Raw genomic sequence first — 9,921 nt, 5'->3', positions numbered from 1 at the left:
TGGTGACTAATTCAAGGGGTTTGCCATTTAGGACTAGGGGTTCAAAATCGTGGTTGCTATTGGAGAAACCAATTCGAAGTTCTTTGCACTTGGCCTCATTCAATTGGAACCCATCGAGACTCGCTTGTCTCGAAAGGTCATCCACAGCTTCTTGGAGATTGCTCTCACTACCCTTTGTAACTATTTCGGAACAAGATGTATCATCCACGTATTTCCACATGTCAACTGGTGTGTCCAATTCATTAATCATGACAAGAAATAACCAGGGGCCTAATTTTGTTCCCTGGGGGACACCGGATGGCACAGAGCGCCATTCAGAGTGACAATCCTGAGCAAGTTTAACTCTTTGTTTCCGGTCCATCAAGAAGTCAACGATCCAACCTTTGACTTGATTCGGAATATCATATGTTGTTAGTTTTTGAACAAGAACACTGTGATCGATAAGGTCAAAAGCCTTACGGAAATCAAGGAGGACTACTCTTGCCGTGGCACCATTTCCGTCGGTGTTAACAAGCCAATTATGCGTCATACTGACCAAGGCATGTGTAGTAGACGATTTGGGAATAGTTCCAAATTGTCGAGGGTCAAGAAACTGAAAATCTGTCTGCTTGATGAAGAAACTGAGACTGTCGTCGACCACAAAACAGCAAAGAAAGGACACGTTTACCAGGGAAGGCCAATAATGGCTTCTGCTGCTGAAGGCCAATTGTTTTCGTATGATAAATTCATGTGATCGTATGATGATCATGTGACAAAAAAAAGCTATATTCGAAATGGAAACAAACTGAACAGTGGGCAGTCGTGTATGAAGGCACAATTAGGACTGTTCCGGGAAGCTCAAACTGCTCTAGGGCGCATATAATTTACAGTGTTGGAAGCTGTTTAAAATTGTAGTGTAAGCTTATAACAAGAAGTGAGCAATATCCGTTTCAAAACAATTTATTTTGCTTTCTCGAGCCAATTGAACGTCTTGAGCGAGAAGGAGGTTAGTGATTTTTATTGTTTATCTATTTGATTTTGTAAGTTAAAATAGACCTTCAGATAAAATTTTCATCTCATTTGTTTTAACCAACACGGAGCAATTGTCTAGAATCTTAAACGAATTTGGTGATGTCTATTGTTTTTATGTTAACACAAAACCTCGAAGTCAAAGGTCTTGAATATGTTGCTTGCTATTCGCTATTTCGGCGCGTATTTCTTTCTGTTGAATATTTCTTTGCATTTTAAGCGGTTGCAATTTAAATTACGCCATAAGCTTCACATGATCGACAGTGATCTTGCTGTGATCTCGACGAGATCTCGAAAAACATTTCATCGGAGTCGAAGAGAACAATGAAATCTCGGGAAATTGGACATGATTGAAGTGATTCTATTATTATGTGTTTATATAAAGTGCCGGTTCATTAAAAGTTGTCTTTTGAACTTTACTTGGGTCTTAGAAATATTTAGATTTCTGGTTTTAATCTTAGATTTAGGTGACAGTGATCGTTCGATAATGGTTGTAAATGTATTTAAAAGCATGGAATTATATGTCGAAAAGCCCTTTTGGCAGCATATCAAAAGTTTACATTTCACAAGTTGCGTTTCTATTGTACTAACTATTTAAGGTTGTTAACCTTCTCCGACGGAAAATCTGTTCCAATGTGTTTCTTATTAAGACTAGTATAAGCTATTGGCTAAGTGTATCCGTCACCTTAAATAAAGCATGTCTATCCAAACATTTAACAACCATTCAGCTATTATTTTATGAAGTCGGGGCCAATAGTGCCAGGAAATTAATTAAGCTGAGGAGGAGAGAGCCAAATTTTCGTAAGGCCATGTTTCAGCGAGAATGAAGAAAAGAATTGTTCCAGTATGTTCAACCAAGGCGACCTTCTGACACTTGAAGACACAAAAAAAATCCACGAAATGAAAGACCCGAAATGTCACACTTTCGACGAGACAATTGTATCACGATCGAGTAATTGACGTTAGGTTATTTTAACTTTATAATTACCACCAAATATATTCTAACTCGAAAAACTTACAATTCATTTTATTAAATAGTAGCACGGTATAGGAGATCTTTATTTCGTGTTTAGCTTCTTAAGCATGCGAATACCAACAAGTACAAAGGACAGAGCTAGATACATGTAAAATTAACCACACTCCATAAATTGAAGTAGCTTGGCAAACTGAGTACGCACTGAAAATTTGAGCGGGATATAAAACACTGTTCTCGAGGAATGAACTTGAAAAGTATCAACATTTGCAAAGAATGTATGACTGGGCGCCAACTCGAGCGGTTCAATATGCTCGTAAACTTCACAGTTTTTGAAGCACATTTCTCCATATATGTTTAACAAATCACACTGATATCCCCCGGACCCTGATCACTAAGCGTCACATTTTCTTTCAAGTTATGGAGTACTCATTTGTTTATTTGTTTATGGTGTTATTATTTGTTGGCAACATATTGTTTCTACATGCCAACGAGCAAAATATAAACATTGACGTCAACAAAGATTCATCTATTCTCAACTCGGTAAACATTCCTAAATGAGTTCAAAGTTTTTCCGGTTTGAAACACGTGAAGATTTGCTTAAACGGAAATCGGCCGGACAGGAGTCCTCTGAAAGCGATATTTTTCGGTTGTTTTACTTTCCAGGGCTTTTTAGGACGAATGACAAATGCCTTACACCTTATTGTAGTTGCTTGTGTGTGTATCTCCGGATTGTATTCTCTGATCTATCAGGCCCTATTTATTACAAACTGAATCATTGTATAATACAATTCCAGGGATTTGATTGACTTACCAGCCATGGTATATGAGCCATTATAACACACCCACTTCTGGTTGTTCCTGAAAAGCGAAAACAGGAAGATCTAAAGCAATACTATTTATCGATTGTTTTTAATAAAACAATTATTCCACTCGCGCTTGTTGAATATGAAATGGTCATAGCCAACAAGTGCGAGTGAAGTAATTGTTTTATTAAACACTGGATCATTTGATAATGCAATTCCAGAGTTTTGATTGGCTCAGCGACCATGGTATATGAGCCATTATATCATGCCCAAGAAATAGCGTCTATTTAAATGTGTTCTGGTTGTTCTTGCAAAGCGAAATTAGCAAGATCTAGTAATATTTCTTAATCGTTTTTAATAAAAACAATTTTTCCACTCGCGTTTATTGGATGCGAAATGATCATAGCAACTATCATCTCCTATCCAACGTGCGGTTTCCATCTAGAAACAGATTTATAATTTACAAGAAAATTGTACAGAAACTACATTTAACTTTCAAACAATAAAATCATTTAATTCCGTCCAATTTACTTCAATAGATAATGGAAGAGCTGCTTCGAAAGTTTGGTGAGGCGAATTTTGGGCGTGGCAGCAACTATATCCCTGTTACCGATGGTACAACCCAAGAGATAAGACCACTTGTCCTGTTGATAAAGCAGTATAGGAGAATTTGGGAGCGACCATTTAAAGAATACAGGTACACAACCCTTGCAATGCTAGACAAGTATATGGCCACAGACAGCACATCAGCATTTCAGAAAATGTTAAACAAGTGCATCAAAAGGGAAGATCCTAACATACGGTTGGGTGTGAACATGGATGAAGAGGAGGAGGGTGCTGCAAGGTAAGCAATGTTTAGGGTACTCAGGATTGGTGTAGTGAAGTTTTCAATGCCATATTTATATCAATAAGCACCTTGTACATTTATACACGGATTAACTAACGAGATACTCAAAAATTGCTTCATTCTTAAGATCCCTAGCTGTATGGTCTTAAATTGGCTCTGTCACAGAGCTTTTGCGGCATTTTGATCAAAGTTTACTCAAATATTTAACTGCTAGAATTACTGAAACATTCGTTTTACATTTCCATCAGCACAAATGTGTTATTTCTTTATTCAAAGGGACATTAAATATCGGCGACATTAACTCTTTAATTATCTCGTCTTTCTGGTAATGCTGAGAAGGACATTTATTTCCCGTTAGCCAAGTCAGCAGCAGGGCGCTAATGAATACCATGTTATCAGGAATGGGATAAGCTAGGGCCACTGCAAGAGATCACAAGCCAGCAGGGATAATATGGCTGGAGGAAACTGGGATTATAAAACATTAGGGGTAAAATTCAGGGAGCCTTCCTAAGTTAACCCTTTCTAGACAAGAAGGGCAGGGAGGGGGAAGGGGGAAGGGGGGAGGGGGGATTCTTCCAACGGCGGCTATGAAATTGAATGACATTTTTTTTTAATATTTGCGCACACACCATGAAACTTGACCACTTTTTTTAGAAATTTACCAGGGAACAATTTTATGTGGTCAGTTAGTGCACATTGACGTTGATGTTGCCGAAGCAAACAATTTTGGCCCCGCGGTTTGTTTTTTTGTCGTTGTTGTTTTTTTCTTTTTGTTTTTTTGTTTTTTTTTTTTTTCAGAAAATGAAAAATCCCATTTTACATGAACAAAAATTGCCTTTCTTACAGAAACCCTTGTGTTTTCTTTAGGTCGCATTAGTGTTCTTAAACTGGTTTTGATTACTTTCGTTTAAATTTGACGTTATGAAGCTTTGGAGAAATCTGGAAATCCAAGATGGTCGATCTAAGATAAGCGCCATCTTTTAATGATGACTTAATTAATACGTAATATTATGCCATCACTTTTCCTTGTCGACCTCAAGAGAAACATCTGTGAACGGAGTATTTCCAGTTCAAGTTTCATTGCTGAACAGTCATGGAGTTAGATTGGGCGAGGGGGGGGGGGGGGGGGGAGGGACGGGGTGGGGCTTGGGAGTACGGAATCCACCCGAAAAAAGCCCGGTCTAGGTAAAGTTAAGATGTATTCCAAGTAATATGTCTTAACAATAACCTAATGTTGGTCCAATAATAGGCTATTGTTACCGAAAAAAACATAGAATACATCATCAATTAGGAAGACTTCGGGAATTTGGACGCATCAACATTTTAAGGGAATCAGGATTTTCTTGCTGTGTTAATTTGGATCAGGATCTGGAATTAAGTACACAAAATGAGAAGAATAATGCAACAGCATAATTTTGTACGACGCTGAGGAACGGACAAGATTAATTTGCTGGGATTTAATCAAAGGGAGAAATTTGTTCCATCAGGTTAGGGGATATGTAAGGACAACCTTATTACTGATGTGTAAGCTAAATGTTCTTCAACTGTATCGTGTATAAATAAATGCAACTACTGACTAACTATTTTTTGCTTTTTGCATCATGTCCATTTTAGAGGGTGTGAATTTGAAGCTGAGGCAGGGAAGTATTTTCAAGGGCGCACCCGAATCAATGATGAACTAGGATTCCTGGTTCTTGGCAAACTCGATCAGGAGTATATTTGTGAAGCGGACTTGCGTGAAATATTAGCTAATGCAGAACTGGATAGGAACAAGATGCTACGTTTCAAGGGAATACAACTGCGTCTGATAACTTCGGTTGTTTACAGCGAGCGACTTGAGCATATCGGCAACACATCGTATGTAGAAGAGGTCAGTTGATACAGAATGTGTATTTTTTTTAAATGCACACTTAAAGTGCCTATGAAGTAAACAAAACAAATTTAGCTTATTTAAAAGACCTTTGAAAATGAGGGAGGACGTGTTTTTAGTTTTGCGATAACTTGTCTTGTTGCAGACAAGTTTTTTATTATGCAAATTACAAAATGATGACGTCATAAGTAGTTACAGCATGGACATAAATTACAAAATCAGGAATATCTTTGGAATGAATGGGTTTGAGTAATAGAAACTTGGCAACAGCATTGTGTTTTAAGAAAGACACAGGGTGGTCTATATTGTAATATTGTGATGTTGCTATGGCAGCAGCCTTGGCTCCAGTACCATTGTGCTTTGAACCAAACATTACCATTTGTGACTCTATAATACAAAAGAGATGATCCTGTTTGAAACGTACACAATGACTACATTGTGTTTACACTCCTCATCAACGATTAAAGAATGGGTAATGTTTGCTAAGCCCAAAAAGGGGAATGTCACTCCCATATGAGAGAGATATCTGGAAACTAAACCGTTGCCATGGAAACATCACAGTATGCATTTGAGTGGGTCTTTCTTAAAGGGCATGTAAAAAAATTTTTCTGGTCACATAGTCATAAAGTACACATTTTCAGTATGCGGAATCTGTAACTCCTTTTTTTAAAACGAGCGCGTTTTCAGTTGGAAAAGGTCGCTGCAAATTCGAAGCGCCCTCCATTTTGATTACGCCATCTTTTCCGTGACGTCACGACTGGATCTCTGCCGACAGGAAGTGAACATTCTCCCTTCCCGACCTTTTCTAATACGCACGTGTCTGCATAAATTCCAGCAAATTTTCATTTATTCTCTTATTCCAATATGGTAAAGCGCTGTTTCGTCCAGTTTTGTGGCATTCAAACAAAACAGGATATTCCACGTGTAAGTTTCCAAGAGACTTCAGTCAAGGCGACAGTGGATTAAATTTGTTCTAGTCTTGAAGCGGGATGATTTCATCTCGCCGACAAAACATTCAGTAATTTGTGGCGCTCATTTCCCATCGGACTGCTTCGAGGGTGTATATATATGAAAAATGGGTTTTAAAAAGTAGACGGGTTTAATTCGCAGTGCTGTACCGACAATTCAACAAACGCCACAGCAGAAAATGCGTAAGCGAACAATGGAAAGCGAGGAAACAGAGCAGACGGCTGGGAAATCTAGTAAGGACAGTAAGGGGTCACGAGAGAGTCAGAGCTATATCAAAATTCGCAATCGCTTCGGAAATAACGCCAAAACAGTAAGAGACCCTTGTAAATTGTTCTTGTATATATGAATAGACACTTTCACATTTATCATTTCTTTGACATGCATCCTCTTTAATGTGTCGACATACCGAAGAAACCTGAATTAGTTGGAATCGAACTAAAAAACGGCATAAAATCAGGGCAATCTGTTATAAATAAAAAAAAAATTATTCGTCTTTTTCGTATGTTTGGTGGCGTTAACTCCGTGTACGAAGAACCAAAATCCGCTAGAAATGTACTCCGTATTTTGTTGACCTCACAGGACAGGAACGCAACCATCACATTTCTGCCGAGATAGCCGATAGCCCCAACACCAACGAACGAGTTGTCTGTTGGCAATGCAACAAAATTTCCTACAAGAGACAAAAGGAATAACTGATAACTTTGCGATTCCCTATTAACTTATTGATTTTACAGTGTGCTGTTCACAGAGAAAGGTAATGTGATAAGTCAGTACAAAGTAAACAAATTCATGTCCTGTACGATTGTCTGCGCCATGCTGTTGTCGGAATGCGTAATACGCAGTTTTAAGAACCCAGACATCAAGGCAATTGTACCGAAATCCTGGATGCTTTGTTATACAGTGCATTTGCACTGCTGGTTTCTGGTCCTCTACCTTTCGCCAAATTTCGCCGATTCTACACAGCGAACGCTCTCGTGAGTCGTTGGTTCGCACCCTTATGACAACAAGAGAAAAACAACAGCATTAATAAACAAGATTCACGGTAACTTTCAGTTAAAAAAACTCAATTTCTTTCTTTCAAAGGCGTAACAGTCATATAAATGCAAATGAATCACAACTCGAAACAATTACCAGTCTGTCTTTCCAAGACGATTCGTCTCGCTTTCGCCGTCTTCTTCGTTTGATTCAGGCTGCATATCACGCCGAACTCTGCGTGGCTCAAAGCGAAATGGACGAGCTCTGAGATCCACGCCAGTTTCTGACACTTCGCCAACATCACTGTCGTACAAATTACATTCATTCGAGCTGTTTTCATCGGATAAAATCTCCTCCGAACTGCTACTATTTTCTCTCGCTGCCATGATAATTACTGTGGTATTCTCAATTGCGCAATGTTTGTGTTCAACCGCTGACGTCAAGACCACTCGCTATTGTTTTAACTGGAAGTGAACTTCCCACAGTAAATGTCGTTTTTCTCCTTTTAAATATTTCGAATGGGCGAGAATAAGTCGCAAACTGTTTTTAGCACCACTTTTTACATAATATGAGATAAACTTGTGTTTGGGGGTTTACATGCCCTTTAAGTTACATTACTGGTTGGAAGTTTAAGCCACATTACTGCAATATTTCCAAAGATATTATTGATTTTGAGATTTGCCCCATAATGTAACCATTCATGACGTCAGCGTTTAACTTGAATATCACTTCCGGGGGAGCAGGGAATGCGTAGTGGTGAGGGTACTTGCCTCCCACCAATGTGGCTCGGGGTCGATTCCCGGTCTCTGCGTCATATGTGGGTTGAGTTTGTTGTTGGTTCTCGTCCTTGCCCCGAAAGGGTTTTCTCTGAGTAATCTGGTTTTCCCCTCTTCTCAAAAACCAGCATTCCCAAATTCCAATTCCAGAATCTGAGGGCCACCGGTTTGCCAGTCAAAACAGACTGTTTAGTATCACGCTCGTTAAACATTGCTGATTTGATTTGATTTGATTTTTAATATCTTCAGAACTAGACAAGGTATTACATAAAAGACAACGCCATTCCTATTTGTTTTGAAAGGTCTTTAAATTCAAATTAGCTAAACTTGTTATTTTCACTTCATAGGCACTTTAATGGCTACTATCCTCTTGCGTCAAACGTTAACGTCAAGGTATTATGTTAGGTGTCTTTTATTAAATATTAATTAAATGACAACGTCTCTTCTAAATATTCTTCATCATCAAAACCATAGTTTATAACTTTAACTTTCCCCATCAAAGATTAAGAAATAGAGGTGGAAAAAAGAAAGACGGTCCTTTTTGTAAATTTAAGGGTGATAGAGTCAACGTTTCAAGGCTTCGCTATGCATTGGCTCAGTTGAGAGGACGCAACAAGAGATTACATATTCCAATCAGGATAGCAGCGAGGAACACGCGAGGGCCGTTGTTATTCAAGTGTGTTCGAGTGGAATACGATAAGGAAACCAATCGACTGAATCTACCTGATAGAGTGATAGTTCCTAAAGATATCACTAATAGAGACATAGGAGACCAAGAAGACGGAAAAGAACTTGAGGAATATGCAAACACTGTGATGGACGCGGAAGACGAGAATAGTGTTGTGGCAGGTATGATATTTAACAATTATCCTACGATGGTGCGCTGTTTATTTAACAATTATTCCACGAGTGCCCGTTGAATATGAGAAGATAGTAGCCAACGCGGCGCGTAGGCATGTTGGGTAGAATCATTCCGTACCCAACAATTTTATTGATTTTTAATTTTATAAAAAGCAGCCGAGAAATATTGCTACATCTTGGTGATTGGATTTCGCGAGAGCAACAAGAAGACGATTTGATGGCAGATATTTTCTCGGGCATGGTATAATGGCTGGTATCCAATGGCCGCTTAGCCAATCAAAACTCCGACAGTTTGTATTATCCAATGATGCAGTTGCGAGAGGACAAAGTCCCTTCAAACGAAAACATCAATACATTGTTACTGCGCATACGTTCTGCGCATTTCGAGATACTCGGGTTTCCTGTGGGTGGTGCCTACTAACACAGGGATATTTTTGCGCAGTTTAAAACTATGCCAAGAAAGCAGAACGTAGCAAGTGTTCTTGGTATCCAAAAAGAAAATTTGGGGTAACCATGCACTTTTCAGAGATAACAAAGCTTCAATTTGGAAAAAAAACGCTATACATTGTTTTGTATTTTACTTTTTTTCCTAGAATAATTGCTGCTTAATAATCTGTAAACATGTGTGTTTATCCCTAATTTTCTTTTGGGATCCCAATAACCCTTGCTAAGAATGCTTCGGTATTAGTCGGGTACTGTCCTTAAGCAGTTGCGAAAAGAAAGCCTGAAAAAAATCAAACAGGAGCTGGATTCGAACTCATGACCTCTGCGATGCCATTGCAGTTAGCACAGCTCCCTTTCCGGACGTCCGGCTTTGTTTTGGTTAGATCAAGAAC

At 38.8% G+C, this 9,921-nt stretch overlaps 1 protein-coding gene across 1 annotated transcript; it reads left to right on the top strand.

Moving 5' to 3' along the window:
* The first annotated feature begins 799 nt into the window (after positions 1–799).
* On the top strand, positions 800–9,667 carry LOC146472362 (uncharacterized). Its single transcript, XM_085119542.1, has 5 exons — positions 800–985; positions 3,327–3,631; positions 5,249–5,504; positions 7,208–7,227; positions 8,727–9,667. The coding sequence occupies exons 2-5, from the start codon at positions 3,330–3,332 to the stop codon at positions 9,142–9,144; spliced, it is 996 nt and encodes a 331-aa protein (XP_084975668.1). The 5' UTR covers positions 800–985; positions 3,327–3,329; the 3' UTR covers positions 9,145–9,667.
* Positions 9,668–9,921: the final 254 nt, after the last annotated feature.

Source organism: Pavona decussata, unplaced genomic scaffold (assembly GCF_977016875.1).
Source record: "Pavona decussata unplaced genomic scaffold, jaPavDecu1.1 SCAFFOLD_100, whole genome shotgun sequence".
Classification (NCBI taxonomy): Eukaryota; Metazoa; Cnidaria; class Anthozoa; order Scleractinia; family Agariciidae; genus Pavona; species Pavona decussata.
Note: the sequence above shows the minus strand (reverse complement) of the source record. Positions and strands in the feature narration are given on the sequence as shown.

Excerpts from the sequence above, each read along its gene's own strand:
- LOC146472362 (XM_085119542.1), top strand. The coding sequence starts at position 3,330 with ATGGAAGAGCTGCTTCGAAAGTTTGGTGAGGCGAATTTTGGGCGTGGC. Across the intron at positions 3,632-5,248 it reads GAGGAGGAGGGTGCTGCAAG|AGGGTGTGAATTTGAAGCTG; the intron begins GTAAGCAATGTT and ends TGTCCATTTTAG. Across the intron at positions 5,505-7,207 it reads ACACATCGTATGTAGAAGAG|TGTGCTGTTCACAGAGAAAG; the intron begins GTCAGTTGATAC and ends TTGATTTTACAG.